The following is an 18,565-nucleotide window of genomic DNA, read 5'->3' as shown; positions in this document are numbered from 1 at the left end:
GCTGGATGGCTGAATGGATTAATGGAGGGATGGATTGATGCCTGGATGGAGGGATGGATTGATGGTTGGATGGAGGGATGGATTGATGGATGGATGGAGGGATTGATGGTTGGATGGAGGGATGGATTGATGGATGGATGGAGGGATTGATGGTTGGATGGAGGGATGGATTGATGGCTGGATGGATTGATGGTTGGATGGAGGGATTGATGGTTGGATGGAGGGAGGGATGGAGGGATTGATGGCTGGATGGAGGGATTGATGGTTGGATGGAGGGAGGGATGGAGGGATTGATGGCTGGATGGAGGGATTGATGGTTGGATGGAGGGATGGAGGGATGGATTGAGGGATGGATTGATGGTTGGATGGAGGGATTGATGGTTGGATGGAGGGATGGATTGATGGCTGGATGGAGGGATGGATTGATGGTTGGATGGAGGGAGGGATGGATGGAGGGATTGATGGCTGGATGGAGGGATTGATGGCTGGATGGATGGATGGATTGATGGTTGGATGGAGGGATTGATGGTTGGATGGAGGGATGGATTGATGGCTGGATGGAGGGAGGGATGGAGGGTTGATGGAGGGTTGATGGCTGAATGGAGGGATTGATGGCGGGATGGAGGGATTGATGGCTGGATGGAGGGATGGAGGGATTGATGGCTGGGTGGAGGGATGGATTGATGGATGGATGGATGGATTGATGGTTGGATGGAGGGATGGATTGATGGTTGGATGGAGGGATTGATGGCTGGATGGAGGGATTGATGGCTGGATGGAGGGATGGATTGATGGCTGGATGGAGGGATTGATGGCTGGATGGAGGGATTGATGGCTGGATGGAGGGATTGATGGCTGGATGGAGGGAGGGATGGAGGGATTGATGGCTGGATGGAGGGTTGGAGGGATTGATGGCTGGATGGAGGGTTGGAGGGATTGATGTCTGGATAGAGGGATGGATTGATGGTTGGATAGAGGGATGGATTGACAGGTGAGTGATTGTCAGGTACAGTAGGGTGTGTTACCTTGGAGCTGAGGAAGAGTGGATGGATGGATGGATGGATGGATGGATGGAGGGAGGGAGGGAGGGATGGATGGAGGGAGGGATGGAGGGAGGGAGGGAGGGAGGGAGGGGGAGGGAGGGATGGAGGGAGGGATGGATGGATGGATGGATGGAGGGAGGGATGGAGGGAGGGAGGGAGGGAGGGATGGAGGGATGGATGGATGGATGGATGGATGGATGGAGGGAGGGATGGATGGATGGATGGATGGGAGCGACAGAGATATGAGTGAGGATTGGAGGGATGGATGGATGGATGGATGGATGGGAGCGACAGAGATATGAGTGAGGATTGGATGGATGGATGACTGAGTGTCCAGTACAGTAGTGTAGACTGTGCTATATTACCTTAGTGCTGTCCCACTCCTGAGCGTTGATCTGTGTTCTGACTAGCTCGTAGGACGGCTCCATGGTATCAGTAGAGGGTTTACGGTAGCCTGGTATAACGTTGTACAGCTGGAAGCCAAACGTCACCAGCCAACTGTTGACATCTGGGGAAAAAGGGATGAGAAAAATACATTTCAAATACACAGTACAGGCTTATCATTATCATACACACATACCACAATGTATTGTGGACCCTGGAAACACTATGATCTGAGGAGTCCAATCAAAACCTGTTGCAGAGAATATCTAGAACACACTAGAAGGCCGTCCAAAGATCCACTCCACGCTTACAGTCAGGACAGACATCAGACTTACAGGCTGGAGAGACATCTTCAGGAGAAGAGACGATATGATGATTCATCTCCTATAGTCTTACATGTGCAGGACTGCTCACCCTGGTTGGGTGGCTGTTATCAACACAGGTGACACCTCTCAGAGAGAGCCTGTCATAAACATCATTAAACCGTCACCTGGTCTACACAGGTGACACCTCTCAGAGAGAGCCTGTCATAAACATCATTAAACCGTCACCTGGTCTACACAGGTGACACCTCTCAGAGAGAGCCTGTCATAAACATCATTAAACCGTCACCTGGTCTACACAGGTGACACCTCTCAGAGAGAGCCTGTCATAAACATCATTAAACCGTCACCTGGTCTACACAGGTGACACCTCTCAGAGAGAGCCTGTCATAAACATCATTAAACCGTCACCTGGTCTACACAGGTGACACCTCTCAGAGAGAGCCTGTCATAAACATCATTAAACCGTCACCTGGTCTACACAGGTGACACCTCTCAGAGAGAGCCTGTCATAAACATCATTAAACCGTCACCTGGTCTACACAGGTGACACCTCTCAGAGAGAGCCTGTCATAAACATCATTAAACCGTCACCTGGTCTACACAGGTGACACCTCTCAGAGAGAGCCTGTCATAAACATCATTAAACCGTCACCTGGTCTACACAGGTGACACCTCTCAGAGAGCCTGTCATAAACATCATTAAACCGTCACCTGGTCTACACAGGTGCTTTATTTATAGTAGCTTTTCCACCAAACAGTGTTTTTCTTACATGGCTTAATAAGGTGACAATGGGCTTCAAATCACATCCCCAGAAAGAGCTTCAAATCACATCCCTAAAAGAGCTTCAAATCACATCCCTAAAAGAGCATAAAAGTGGGACTGAAGCAGAGTAGATATTGAGTCATTTGTTATGTCAACCCCCTCCAATAGCTCTATTCGTTATGGGCAGTAGAGTTGTTCTCTGGGTTCCACGTTTAGGCACCTCTTCAGTTATTCACGGCTGCATTGTGGCACCTGACAGAGCTGTTTTAAATAAGGATTTTTTTTGGTTTGAAGACAATGAAAGGACCCAGGTAATCAGCTGAATGGAATGGAAATGTCAGCGCCATCAATCCCAATACAGCCCGAGAAAACCTCTCTGGTGAGGGAGCGAAGGCTCCGTTCCAAATGGAACCCTGTTCACTATATAGTGCACTACTTTTGACCAGTACATTATGTAGGGAATAAGGTGCCATTTTGGGACGCACATTTTATCTAACAGGAAGAAATCACTGTGGTTATATCTAACAGGCTACTTAGCATTCCTCCTTCAGTCTAGTGGAGGGCCCTAGAGCTGAACTGAGATCTGTTGAAATGTCTCTGACATGCTCCTTCAGTCTAGTGGAGGGCCCTAGAGCTGAACTGAGATCTGTTGAAATGTCTCTGACATGCTCCTTCAGTCTAGTGGAGGGCCCTAGAGCTGGACTGAGATCTGTTGAAAGGTCTCTGACATGCTCCTTCAGTCTAGTGGAGGGCCCTAGAGCTGAACTGAGATCTGTTGAAAGGTCTCTGACTTGCCTCTTCAGTCTAATGGAGGGCCCTAGAGCTGAACTGAGATCTGTTGAAAGGTCTACTCTGTGATATTGACAGCTCTTTGCCATAATTTAAATGAATGATGACCCATTGCTTCTTGAAGAAGTGCCTAGCCTAACCTAGCTCTGTCTAGTAGCAGCCTGGGTACTACAGACAGCAGTAGTGTGCTGATCATGGATCAGTTTAGTCAGCCACACAATCAAATCTAATGTATTTGTCACATACACATGGTTAGCAGATGTTAATGCGAGTGTAGCGAAATGCTTGTGCTTCTAGTTCCGACAATGCAGTAATGTAATAACCAACGAGTAATCTAACCCAACAGTTCCAAAACTACTACCTTATAGACACAAGTGTAAAGGGATAAAGAATATGTACATAAAGATATATGAATGAGTGATGGTACAGAACGGCATAGGCAAGATGCAGTAGATGGTATAGCGTGCAGTATATAGATATGAGATGAGTAATGTAGGGTATGTAAACAAGATACAGTAGATGGTATAGAGTACAGTATATACATATGAGATGAGTAATGTAGGGTATGTAAACAAGATGCAGTAGATGGTATCGAGTAATGGTACCAGTGATGCGTTGTGCAGACCTCTAGGATCAGTTTGGTCAGCCACGCAATGGCCCATATTCACAGTGTCTCAAAGTAGTGTGCTGATCGAGGATCAGTTTAGTCTTTCAGATCATAATGAAATGATAATGGAATGAACAGGGGGACCTCCAACTCTGACAAGCGTTATCAATACGGACCAATGTCCTTACATACAGACACAGTCCAAACAACCCCATCAAAACAGTCTTACTGTAGACCAGATCAGTTCTCTTACTGTAGACCAGATCAGTTCTCTTACTGAAGACAAGATCAGTTCTCTTACTGTAAACCAGATCAGTTCTCTTACTGTAAACCAGATCAGTTCTCTTACTGTAGACCAGATCAGTTCTCTTACTGTAGACCAGATCAGTTCTCTTACTGTAAACCAGATCAGTTCTCTTACTGTAGACCAGATCAGTTCTCTTACTGTAGACCAGATCAGTTCTCTTACTGTAGACCAGATCAGTTCTCTTACTGTAGACCAGATCAGTTCTCTTACTGTAGACCAGATCAGTTATCTTACTGTAGACCAGATCAGTTATCTTACTGTAGACCAGATCAGTTATCTTACTGTAAACCAGATCAGTTCTCTTACTTTAGACCAGATCAGTTCTCTTACTGTAGACCAGATCAGTTCTCTTACTGTAGACCAGATCAGTTCTCTTACTGTAGACCAGATCAGTTCTCTTACTGTAGACCAGATCAGTAGTCTTACTGTAAACCAGATCAGTTCTCTTACTGTAAACCAGAACAGTTCTCTTACTATAGACCAGATCAGTTCTCTTACTGTAAACCAGAACAGTAGTCTTACTGTAAACCAGAAAAGTTATCTTACTGTAAACCAGAACATTTATCTTAGTGTAGACCAGAACAGTTATCTTACTGTAAACCAGAACAGTAGTCTTACTGTAAACCAGAACAGTAGTCTTACTGTAAACCAGAACAGTAGTCTTACTATAGACCAGAACAGTTCTCTTACTGTAAACCAGAACAGTTCTTACTGTAAACCAGAACAATTATCTTACTGTAAACCAGAACAATTATCTTACTGTAAACCAGAACATATCTTACTGTAAACCAGAACATATCTTACTGTAAACCAGAACAGTTATCTTACTGTAAACCAGAAAATGTATCTTACTGTAAACCAGAAGAATTATCTTACTGTAAACCAGAACAGTTCTCTTACTGTAAACCAGAACATTTATCTTACTATAGACCAGAACAGTTCTCTTACTGTAAACCAGATCAGTTCTCTTACTGTAAACCAGAACAGTTCTCTTACTGTAGACCAGATCAATTCTCTTACTGCAAACCAGAACAGTAGTCTTACTATAGACCAGATCAGTAGTCTTACTGTAAACCAGAACAGTAGTCTTACTGTAAACCAGAAAAGTTATCTTACTGTAAACCAGAACATTTATCTTAGTGTAGACCAGAACAGTTCTCTTACTGTAAACCAGAACAGTAGTCTTACTGTAAACCAGAACAGTAGTCTTACTATAGACCAGAACAGTAGTCTTACTATAGACCAGAACAGTTCTCTTACTGTAAACCAGAACAGTTCTTACTGTAAACCAGAACAATTATCTTACTGTAAACCAGAACAATTATCTTACTGTAAACCAGAACATATCTTACAGTAAACCAGAACAGTTATCTTACTGTAAACCAGAACAGTTATCTTACTGTAAACCAGAACAGTTCTCTTACTGTAAACCAGAAAATGTATCTTACTGTAAACCAGAAGAATTATCTTACTGTAAACCAGAACAGTTCTCTTACTGTAAACCAGAACATTTATCTTACTATAGACCAGAACAGTTCTCTTACTGTAAACCAGATCAGTTCTCTTACTGTAAACCAGAACAGTTCTCTTACTGTAGACCAGATCAGTTCTCTTACTGCAAACCAGAACAGTAGTCTTACTATAGACCAGATCAGTTCTCTTACTGTAAACCAGAACAGTAGTCTTACTGTAAACCAGAACAGTTCTCTTACTGTAAACCAGAACATTTATCTTACTGTAGACCAGAACAGTTCTCTTACTGTAAACCAGAACAGTAGTCTTACTGTAAACCAGAACAGTAGTCTTACTATAGACCAGAACAGTAGTCTTACTATAGACCAGAACAGTTCTTACTGTAAACCAGAACAGTTCTCTTACTGTAAACCAGAACAGTTCTCTTAGTGTAAACCAGAACAGTTCTCTTACTGTAAACCAGAACAGTTCTCTTACTGTAGACCAGATCAGTTCTCTTACTGTAAACCAGAACAGTTCTCTTACTGTAAACCAGAACAATTATCTTACTGTAAACCAGAACAGTTCTCTTAGTGTAAACCAGAACATTTATCTTACTGTAAACCAGAACAGTTCTCTTACTGTAAACCAGAACAGTTCTCTTACTGTAAACCAGAACAGTTCTCTTAGTGTAAACCAGAACATTTATCTTACTGTAAACCAGAACAGTTATCTTACTGTAAATCAGAACAGTAGTCTTACTGTAGACCAGAACAGTAGTCTTACTGTAGACCAGAACAGTAGTCTTACTGTAGACCAGAACAGTAGTCTTACTGTAGACCAGAACAGTAGTCTTACTGTAGACCAGAACAGTAGTCTTACTGTAAATCAGAACAGTAGTCTTACTGTAGACCAGAACAGTTCTCTTACTGTAGACCAGAACAGTAGTCTTACTGTAGACCAGAACAGTAGTCTTACTGTAGAGCAGAACAGTAGTCTTACTGTAGACCAGAACAGTAGTCTTACTGTAAATCAGAACAGTAGTCTTACTGTAGACCAGAACAGTAGTCTTACTGTAGACCAGAACAGTAGTCTTACTGTAGACCAGAACAGTAGTCTTACTGTAGACCAGAACAGTAGTCTTACTGTAGACCAGAACAGTAGTCTTACTGTAGACCAGAACAGTAGTCTTACTGTAAATCAGAACAGTAGTCTTACTGTAGACCAGAACAGTTCTCTTACTGTAGACCAGAACAGTAGTCTTACTGTAGACCAGAACAGTAGTCTTACTGTAGAGCAGAACAGTAGTCTTACTGTAGACCAGAACAGTAGTCTTACTGTAAATCAGAACAGTAGTCTTACTGTAGACCAGAACAGTAGTCTTACTGTAGACCAGAACAGTAGTCTTACTGTAGACCAGAACAGTAGTCTTACTGTAGACCAGAACAGTAGTCTTACTGTAGACCAGAACAGTAGTCTTACTGTAGAGCAGAACAGTTCTCTTACTGTAGACCAGAACAGTTCTCTTACTGTAAATCAGAACAGTAGTCTTACTGTAGACCAGAACAGTAGTCTTACTGTAGACCAGAACAGTAGTCTTACTGTAGACCAGAACAGTAGTCTTACTGTAGACCAAAACAGTAGTCTTACTGTAGAGCAGAACAGTTCTCTTACTGTAAACCAGAACAGTTCTCTTACTGTAGAGCAGAACAGTAGTCTTACTGTAGACCAGAACAGTTCTCTTACTGTAAACCAGAACAGTTCTCTTACTGTAGAGCAGAACAGTAGTCTTACTGTAGACCAGAACAGTTCTCTTACTGTAAACCAGAACAGTAGTCTTACTGTAGACCAGAACAGTAGTCTTACTGTAGACCAGAACAGTAGTCTTACTGTAGAGCAGAACAGTTCTCTTACTGTAAACCAGAACAGTTGTCTTACTGTAGACCAGAACAGTTGCAGCATGGTGACTGCTTTCTCTTTCTCATTCTCTCATTCATTCCATATCCATTTCTCTGCCAATAAATACACAATCATCCCTCCCTCCCTCCCTCCCTCCCTCCCTCCCTCCCCCTCCCTCCCTCCCTCCCTCCCTCCCTCCCCAGACTGACCTGTCATGTAACACTTGGTCTCCAGGCTGTTGCTGAGAGGGTTGTTGTTCTTGAACATGTACAGGTTGAAAGGGACTATGTTGTTGGCGTTCAGCCTGCTCCACACCTCATGGTCCGGCGTGGTCCATCGCCCGGCCATGGTATCGTAGTCCCTCCGGCCCATGTGTACCAGGCGGCTCAGGGGCTCATACAGACCCCCCTGGTACCCCAGGATGAGGTGGAAGCTTGGGTTGGAGTCCAGGTACACCTCCCCAAAAGCAGTGTGGAGGATCTGCTTGATCATCAGGCCAGAGCCACTGAAATAAAGAACACCAAAATGAGTCCAAGGGGGTACTTCCTTAATGACACTCTGTTCCCTATATAGCGTACCCCTGTTCCTCCATTCAAAGGATGTTATTTCAAGAGCAGCAATCATTTCGGACAAATTACGTCACTGTATAAAACAAGGAACAAAAACACTTCCATACGACAACTAAGGAATCATCTAATATATTCCAAACATTTGGACACACCCACTCAAGGGTTTATCTTTATTTGTACTATTTTCTACATTGTAGACTAATAGTGGAAACAACAAATCTATGTAATAACACATATGGAATCATGTCGTAACAAAAAATGTTTTTAAACAAATCCTTCAAATTAGCCACCCTTTGCCTTGATGACAGTTTTGCACACTCTTGACATTTTCTCAAGAACAGCTCCAATAAGCAAAGAGAAATGACAGCACATCATTACTTTAAGACATGAAGGTCAGTCAATCTGGAAAAATTCAAGAACTTTGAACGTTTCTTCAAGTGCAGTCGCAAAAACCGTCAAGTGCTATGATGAAACTGGCTCTCATGAGGACTGACACAGGAAAGGAAGACCCAGAGTTACCTCTGTTGCAGAGGATACGTTCATTAGAGTTACCAGCCTCAGAAATTGCAGCCCAAATAAATGCTTCACAGAGTTCAAGTAACAGACACATCTCAACATCAACTGTTCAGAGGAGACTGTGTGAATCAGGACTTCATGGTCCAATTGCTGCAAAGAAACCACTACTAAAGGACACCAATATGAAGAAGAGACTTGCTTGGGCCAAGAAACACGAGCAATGGACATTAGACTGGTGGAAATCTGTCCTTTGGTCTGATGAGTCCAAATTTGAGACTTTTGGTTCCAAACTCCGTGTCTTTGTGAGACAAAGAGTAGATATGTGGTTTCCACTGTGAAGCATGGAGGAGGAGGTGTGATGGTGTTGGGGTGCTTTGCTGGTGACACTCTCTGTGATATATTTAGAATTGAAGGCACACTTAACCAGCATGGCTACAACAGCATTCTGCAGTGATACACCATCCCATCTGGTTTACACTTAGTGGGACTATTGTTTTTCAAGAGGACAATAACCCAAAACACATCTCCAGGCTGTGTAAGGGCTATTTGACCAAGAAGCAGAGTGATGGAGTGCAATATCAGATGACCTGGCCTCCACAATCACCCGACCTCAACCCAACTGAGATGGTTTGGGATGAGTTTTATAATTTTATATTTAACCCTTATTTTACCAGGTAAGTTGACTGAGAACACATTCTCATTTACAGCAACGACCTTGGGAATAGTTACTGGGGAGAGGAGGGGGATGAAATAGCCAATTGGAAGTTGGGGATGATTAGGTGACTGTGATGTTATGAGGGCCAGATTGAGAATTTATCCAGGACACCGGGGTTAACACGCCTACTCTTACGATAAGTGCCATGGGTTCTTTAGTGACCACAGAGAGTCAGGACACCCGTTTAACGCCCCATCCAAAAGACGTTGGACCGCAGAGTGAAGGACAAGCAGCGAACAAGTGCTCAGCATATGTGGGAACTCCTTCCAGACGGTTGGAAAAGCATTCCAGGTGAAGCTGGTCGAGAGAATGCCAAGAGTGTGCAAAGCTGTCATCAAGGCAAAGGGTGGCTACTTTGAAGAATCACAAATATAAGATATATGTAACGGCTCTCTTCTATCTCCTCCTCTGACGAAGAGGTAGAACAAGGATCGGACCAAAATGCAGCGTGATGATGATTCATGATATATTTTAATGAAGGAAAACCTATACATACAGAAACTACAAAACTAACGAAATGAAATAATGAAAACCGAAATGAAATAATGAAAACCGAAATGAAATAAGGAAAACCGAAATGAAATAAGGAAAACCGAAACAGCCTATCTGGTGAAATACAAAACACTAAGACAGGAACAATCACCCACAAACACACAGTGAAACCCAGGCTACCTAAATATGGTTCCCAATCAGAGACAACGAGAATCACCTGACTCTGATTGAGAACCTCAGGCAGCCATAGACTATGCTAGACACCCCTACTCAGCCACAATCCCAATACCTACTAAAACCCCCAATACCACAACACAACACAAAATAACCCCATGTCACACCCTGGCCTGACCAAATAATTATTTAAACACAAAATACTAAGACCAGGGCGTGACAATATATTTTGATTTATTTAATTTATTTAACACTTTTTTGGTTACTATATGATTCCATATGTGTTATTTCATATTTGTGATGTCTTCACTATTATTCTACAATATAGAAAATAGTAAAAATAATGTGTGTCCAAACTTCTGACTGGTACGATATATATATATATATATATATATACACACATTTTTATACTTTATTTGTACTTTATTTCAAGTTTGAGAAAATAGAGACATTGACATTAATACAACAGAGATAAAACAATATTAGTTAATTTAATTAATTTCTACTGAGCCAAAAGTGAACTTATTCTCCCACTGACATTATGACGAAGTTAAGATTTGCCCCCCCCCCCCATAATCACCTGAAGACGGCCTGCGGCGTGCCGATTGTATCACACGCTACATAAAACTCATCCCCACTACTGAGCTCCATGGAGAACAGGTGTCCTTGCAGGTCGTAGTAGAGGGAAGAGATCTCTGAGCTGGTGTGGTTGTACATGTGAGTGACCCGGGTGGGACTGGACAGGTCAGCATAGAAGAACTGGAGGTGGTGCCCGAGACTGGACCTAGATGAGACCCTCCGACCCAGACCATCGTATCGGTAGCGGATACTCCAGCCGCTCACCCGGTTGTAGACCTTGACAAGAAACATATCAATCAATAAAACAAGAAAAAATTGTTACTATATTTGATCAACACCTTTTATACCACACTTGAGGACACCTTACGTTAAAAATATTTACCTTACGTTAAAAAGATTTACCTTACGTTAAAATGATTTACCTTACGTTAAAATGATTTACCTTATGTTAAAATGATTTACCTTATGTTAAAATGATTTACCTTATGTTAAAATGATTTACCTTATGTTAAAAGTACATCAAAATCAAAGTGTGAATAAAAGGAATCAGAAGACCATAGGGAACAGAACAGATCCCACAGAGCATCAGCTAGCAGGAACATATTCAAAGACAGAGCATCGGCTAGCAGGAACATATTCAAAGACAGAGCATCGGCTAGCAGGAACATATTCAAAGACAGAGCATCGGCTAGCAGGAACATATTCAAAGACAGAGCATCGGTTAGCAGGAACATATTCAAAGACAGAGCATCGGCTAGCAGGAACATATTCAAAGACAGAGCATCGGCTAGCAGGAACATATTCAAAGACAGAGCATCGGCTAGCAGGAACATATTCAAAGACAGAGCATCGGCTAGCAGGAACATATTCAAAGACAGAGCATCGGCTAGCAGGAACATATTCAAAGACAGAGCATCGGCTAGCAGGAACATATTCAAAGACAGAGCATCGGCTAGCAGGAACATATTCAAAGACAGAGCATCGGCTAGCAGGAACATATTCAAAGACAGAGCATCGGCTAGCAGGAACATATTCAAAGACAGAGCATCGGCTAGCAGGAACATATTCAAAGACAGAGCATCGGCTAGCAGGAACATATTCAAAGACAGAGCATCGGCTAGCAGGAACATATTCAAAGACAGAGCATCGGCTAGCAGGAACATATTCAAAGACAGAGCATCGGCTAGCAGGAACATATTCAAAGACAGAGCATCGGCTAGCAGGAACATATTCAAAGACAGAGCACAGCAGGAACATATTCAAAGACAGAGCATCGGCTAGCAGGAACATATTCAAAGACAGAGCATCGGCTAGCAGGAACATATTCAAAGACAGAGCATCGGCTAGCAGGAAGAGGTTTGAGCTGTTTTTGAAAGTGTCCACTGTGTGTGTGTCCTATGTGTGGTTTTATAAAGCATCAACTGTGATGGAGTGTTGTTACCATCTTACCTTAACCAGGAGTCCAGGCGAGCTGTACTCAAAGAATTCGTTCCCTCTCTGCTTCAGAAAGCCGTCCTCGTCCATGCGATACTGGACGTCTCCCAGCCTGGTGATGCGGTCTCGGAGGTCGTAACGTAGTGGCGTGAGCCGGGCGCTGTTCCCGGGGCTCAGCAGGTGAAGGTTGCCGTTCAGGTCGTAGCTGTAGCGCCACAGTGGCTTGTCGTTGACAGACACTACCTGGAGCTGCCCATCAGCATCGTATTCATAGGTATACCGAGTAGTGTTGGCATACGGACCCACCTTAGAGAAACAAAACATGAATTGGTCAATCAATCAGTCGATCAATCTATAGGTGTTGGCGTACAGACCCACCTTAGAAATCCGTACTTAATCAATCAATCAAATGTGATTATAATTAAACAATAAGGCCAGAGGGGGTGAGGGGCTAAGGGCCGTTCTTCGCACGACACAACGCAGAGTGCCTGGACACAGCCCTTAGCCGTGGTATATTGGCCATGTACCACAAACCCCGAGGTGCCTTATTGCTGATATAAACTGGTTACCAAAGTAATGAGCAGGAATATACCCAGTATGGTATATGGTCTGATATACCACGGATTTCAGCCAATCAGAATTCAGGGCTCGAACCACCCGGATTATTAAATCCTATAACATGTTTCATGAAATGAGTCTGGTAAAATGAACCCATCTCAGAACAGAACAGGTAGCCTAGCGTTTAAGATCGTTGAGCCAGTCACCAAAATGTTGCTTGTTCGTTTTCCCGAGCCAACTAGTTGAAAAAATGTGCTCTTGAGAAAGGCTAAATGACTCACTACTACAGTCGCTCTGGATCAGAGAGTCTCCTTAATGACTCACTACTGTAGAGGCTCTGGATAAGAGAGTCTGCTAAATGACTCACTACTGTAAGTGGCTCTGGATAAGAGTCTACTAAATGACTCACTACTCTAGTGGCTCTGGATAAGAGAGTCTACTAAATGACTCACTACTGTAAGTGGCTCTGGATAAGAGTCTACTAAATGACTCACTACTGTAAGTGGCTCTGGATAAGAGAGTCTACTAAATGACTCAGTACTCTAGTGGCTCTGGATAAGAGAGTCTACTAAATGACTCACTACTGTCGTGTCTCGATAAGAGAGTCTGTTAAATGACTCACTACTGTAGTGTCTCTGGATAAGAGAGTCTGCTAAATGACTCACTACTGTCGTGTCTCTGGATAAGAGAGCCTGCTAAATGACTCACTACTGTAGTGGCTCTGGATAAGAGAGTCTGTTAAATGACTCACTACTGTCGGGTCTCTGGATAAGAGAGTCTGTTAACTTCTTGGATATAGGGGGCGCTCTTTTAATTTATGGATAAAAAAACGTGCCCGTTTTAAGCGCAATATTTTGTCATGAAAAGATGCTCAACTATGCATATAATTGGCAGCTTTGGAAAGAAAACACTAAGGTTTCCAAAACTGCAAAGATATTATCTGTGAGTGCCACAGAACTCATGCTACAGGCGAAACCAAGATGAAACTTCAACCAGGAAATGGACAGAATTTTTGAAGCTCTGTTTTCCATTGTCTCCTTATATGGCTGTGAATGCGCCGGGAATGAGCCTGCCCTTTCTATCGTTTCTCCAAGGTGTCTGCAGCATTGTGACGTATTTGTAGGCATATCATTGGAAGATTGGCCATAAGAGACTACATTTACCAGGGGTCCGCCCGGTGTCCTTTGTCTAAATTGGTGCGTAATCTACAAGCTGCACGCCGTCATCCAGTGATTGAGAGGAGAGAGGAGGCTTTCAACGAACGATATATCATGAAGAGATATGTGAAAAACACCTTGAGGATTGATTCTAAACAACGTTTACCATGTTTCAGTCGATATTATGGAGTTAATTTGGAAAAAAGTTCGGCGTTTTGAAGACGGAATTTTCTGTTTTTTTTTGGTAGCCAAACGTGACGCACCAAACGGAGCAATTTCTCCTAAACAAATAATCTTTCAGGAAAAACTGAACATTTGCTATCTGAGAGTCTCCTCATTGAAAACATCTGAAGTTCTTCAAAGGTAATGATTTTATTTGAATGATTTTCTGGTTTTTGTGAAAATGTTGCCTGCTGATGCTAACGCTAAATGCTACGCTAGCTGCGCTAGCTGTTACACAAATGCTTGTTTTGCTATGGTTGAGAAGCATATTTTGAAAATCTGAGATGACAGTGTTGTTAACAAAAGGCTAAGCTTGAGAGCTAGCATATTAATTTCATTTCATTTGCGATTTTCATGAATAGTTAACGTTGCGTTATGGTAATGAGCATTTGAGGCTGTATTCACGATCCCGGATCCGGGATGGCTCGACGCAAGAAGTTAAATGACTCACTACTGTAGTGTCTCTGGATAAGAGAGTCTGTTAAATGACTCACTACTGTAGTGTCTCTGGATGAGAGAGTCTGTTAAATGACTCACTACTGTCGTGTCTCTGGATGAGAGAGTCTGTTAAATGACTCACTACTGTCGTGTCTCTGGATGAGAGAGTCTGTTAAATGACTCACTACTGTCGTGTCTCTGGATGAGAGAGTCTGTTAAATGACTCACTACTGTCGTGTCTCTGGATAAGAGAGTCTGTTAAATGACTCACTACTGTCGTGTCTCTGGATGAGAGAGTCTGTTAAATGACTCACTACTGTAGTGTCTCTGGATGAGAGAGTCTGTTAAATGACTCACTACTGTAGTGTCTCTGGATGAGAGAGTCTGTTAAATGACTCACTACTGTAGTGTCTCTGGATAAGAGAGTCTGTTAAATGACTCACTACTGTCGTGTCTCTGGATGAGAGAGTCTGTTAAATGACTCACTACTGTCGTGTCTAATTCTACTGTCTACTGGCCTGTTTTATCCTGTGAGTGACTCTTGGGAGATGACCTACAAGAGATCCTAAAACAAACACAGAAAGAAAGAGCTGACCAGACCAACCTTGAGTTCCTTGGCGACCACGCGTCCCATGTTATCGTACTGCACCATCATCCAGTACATGAGTGACCTGAAGATCTCGTACTGGACCTCCTTCACGCGGCCGTAGGCATCGAAGTGTTTGGTGTGTGTCATCACGGCCGTGGTGATTATCTGGTTGATGTCGTAGTAGATGACCCCGAACTTCCCAAACTGCTCCGTCTTCCCCGACACGTCATCGTAGCGATACAGGTCGATGGGCAGAGGAGTCTCGTTGATCACCGCTTGCATGCTGGTGACCCGAAAGCTGTTGTCATAGACGTAATCGAAGCGTGCGTTGACCATCCCCTCTTCGCTGAACCTAAAGATCTGCCTGTCGATGAGTGGGCCGATCTGACGGTACCTGTAGTGTAGTGAACATTACTGTCAGTCCAGTCCATGTTTTTATTATGTTACTGACTGATACAGTCAGTACTCCAGTCCATGTTTTTATTATGTTACTGACTGATACAGTCAATACTCCAGTCCATGTTTTTATTATGTTACTGACTGATACAGTCAGTACTCCAGTCCATGGTTTTATTATGTTACTGACTGATACAGTCAGTACTCCAGTCCATGTTTTTATTATGTTACTGACTGATACAGTCAGTACTCCAGTCCATGGTTTTATTATGTTACTGACTGATACAGTCAGTACTCCAGTCCATGTTTTTATTATGTTACTGACTGATACAGTCAGTACTCCAGTCCATGTTTTTATTATGTTACTGACTGATACAGTCAGTACTCCAGTCCATGTTTTTATTATGTTACTGACTGATACAGTCAGTACTCCAGTCCATGTTTTTATTATGTTACTGACTGATACAGTAATACATATTGTTTGATTTGTTCAACACGTTGTTGGTTACTACATGATTCCATGTGTGTTATTTCATAGTTTTGATGTCTCAACTATTATTCTACAATGTAGAAAATAGTAAAAAATAAAGAAAAACCCTTGAATGTGTGTCCAAACTTTTGACTGGTACTGTATATATCTGCATGTACCAAGTTGTTCAAATAACCCTAACCTAACTCAACCCTAACCCAACCCAACCCTAACCTAACCCTAACCTAGACCTAACCCTAACCTAAACCTTAACCAAACCACAAACCTAACCCAACCCAACCCCAACCCTAACCCAACCCTAACCTAACCCAACCCAACCATAACCCAACCCTAACCCTAACCTAACCCTAACCCAACCATAACCCAACCCTAACCCTAACCTAACCCTAACCCAACCCTAACCCTAACCCTAACCCTAACCCAACCCTAACACTAACCCAACCCCAACACTAACCCAACCCTAACCCAACCCTAACACTAACCCAACCCTAACCCTAACCCTAACCCAACCCTAACACTAACCTAACCCTAACCCAACCCTAACACAAACCCAACCCTAACACTAACCCTAACCTAACCCTAACACCAACCCAACCCTAACACTAACCCTAACATAACCCTAACACCAACCCAACCCTAACACAAACCCAACCCTAACACTAACACTAACACTAACCCTAATCCTAACCCTAACCCAACCCTAACACTAACCTAACCCTAACCTAACCCTGACCTAACACCAACCCAACCCAACCTAACCCTAACAGTAACCTAACCCTAACCCAACCCTAACACTAACCTAACCCTAACCATAACACTAACCTAACCCTAACCCAACCCCAACCCTAACACTAACCCTAACCTAACACCAACCCAACCCTAACCCTAACCTAACCCTAACACCAACCCAACCCTAACCTAACCCTAACACCAACCCAACCCTAACCCTAACCTAACCCTAACCCTAACACCAACCCTAACCCTAACCTAACCCTAACACCAACCCTAACCCTAACCTAACCCTAACACCAACCCAACCCTAACCCTAACACCAACCCTAACACTAACCCAACCCCAACCCTAACACTAACACCAACCCAACCCTAACCCTAACACTAACCTAACCCTAACACCAACCCAACCCTAACCTAACCCTAACACCAACCCTAACCCTAACCCTAACCCAACCCCAACCCTAACACTAACCCTAACCTAACACCAACCCAACCCTAACACTAACCTAACCCTAACACCAACCCAACCCTAACCTAACCCTAACACCAACCCTAACCTAACCCTAACACCAACCCAACCCTAACCCTAACCTAACCCTAACCCTAACCCTAACACCAACCCTAACCTAACCCTAACACCAACCCTAACCCTAACCCTAACCTAACCCTAACACCAACCCAACCCTAACCCTAACCTAACCCTAACACCAACCCAACCCTAACCCTAACCTAACCCTAACCCAACCACAGTACCTTATAGTGCAGGTGGTTCCTTCAGTCTGCAGGTTCACCACCTTCAGCATCCCCGCCGCCTCATCGTAGGTGAACGCGATGCGTGTGGTATCATAGAGCATCTCCAGTAGCTTGGCCAGCTTGCCGTACTTATACATCACCCTGCGCCCTGTGCCCAGGTAGCTAGTCTGCATCAGCTGGCCATCTTCACTGTAGTCCTGCAGTACCGACGCGTTCCCCTCGGAGGGGCGGTACGTGTTCCTATAGTAACCAACGGAGTGGGTGGTCTCCAGGGTGAAGCGGGCCACGTTGGGCATGGTCACAGAGGAGAGGCGGTCATTCTTGTCGAACTCAAAGATGTACTGACGCTGACTGTGGAGGAGCAGTACCATGGACTGAGGAGTAGAGAGGAGAGTGGGTTACCAATGGCGGCGGCTAAAGTGGCGCCCTTTCCCTATATAGTGCACTACATTTGAAGAAGGCCCAAAGGATTGTGCTCTTTAAAGGGCACACTACACAGGAGAGAAGATGTTAGATATTAGGAATGCTGCGAGGTAAATTGACAAGAGTCATTTTATTATGGGGTATTTTCTATAGTTTCCTTTCAAGCCCTTTTCCTGAGTATCTACAGACAATACTGCACTGGCTAAACATACTGTATCCATACATTACAAAAGCTGCTAGAGACATGCACAAGAGGCTCCCGTCTGGTATAAAAAAGACATACAAATGTCAAACGCGACAAAAACAACAGCCAGACTCTACCGAAGTGTGTTACGCATGCTGTGAGATTCAACAGCAGTTTTATGGCTTCAATCGGGTAAGAAAGTATTGGGTTGGCAAATAATTAAATCACTGTGCAGTCTGCTGTCACAGCAGGCTATCATTCCAGCTTTGAATCAGACACTTAAGAGCTGCTAAACTGACTTCAGACCACTAATGGGTTGGCCATTTTGTTAAATGAAATGGTAAAACCTGAGAACAGCAGCCTTCACTGTACTGTACGTTGTTCTTTCTGTCTCCCCAAAGATCCCAACTTTAATTAACAATGTGAAAGTGACATTTCATTCCTTTCTGCTCATCAGAGTCTATTTTAGGGGCAACGGCCCTGTCAAGCTGTCTGCACTAACAATGTATAATGGATGTATACATTGCTAGAGAGACAGAGAGACAGAGAGACAGAAAAACAGAAAAACAGAG

The 18,565-nt window shown here is 43.4% G+C and overlaps 1 protein-coding gene across 1 annotated transcript in view; it reads right to left on the bottom strand.

Annotated features, from left to right (window-relative positions):
• tenm4 (teneurin transmembrane protein 4) overlaps positions 1-18,565 on the bottom strand; it is a 718,236-nt gene that overhangs the window by 32,886 nt on the left and 666,785 nt on the right. The window contains 6 exon segments of the mRNA XM_042296535.1: positions 1,409-1,551; positions 7,780-8,075; positions 10,617-10,891; positions 12,065-12,355; positions 15,029-15,407; positions 17,387-17,760. Of these exon segments, the coding sequence (XP_042152469.1) occupies positions 1,409-1,551; positions 7,780-8,075; positions 10,617-10,891; positions 12,065-12,355; positions 15,029-15,407; positions 17,387-17,760 (1,758 nt within the window).

This window comes from Oncorhynchus tshawytscha, linkage group LG13 (assembly GCF_018296145.1).
Source record: "Oncorhynchus tshawytscha isolate Ot180627B linkage group LG13, Otsh_v2.0, whole genome shotgun sequence".
Lineage (NCBI taxonomy): Eukaryota > Metazoa > Chordata > Actinopteri > Salmoniformes > Salmonidae > Oncorhynchus > Oncorhynchus tshawytscha.
Note: the sequence above shows the minus strand (reverse complement) of the source record. Positions and strands in the feature narration are given on the sequence as shown.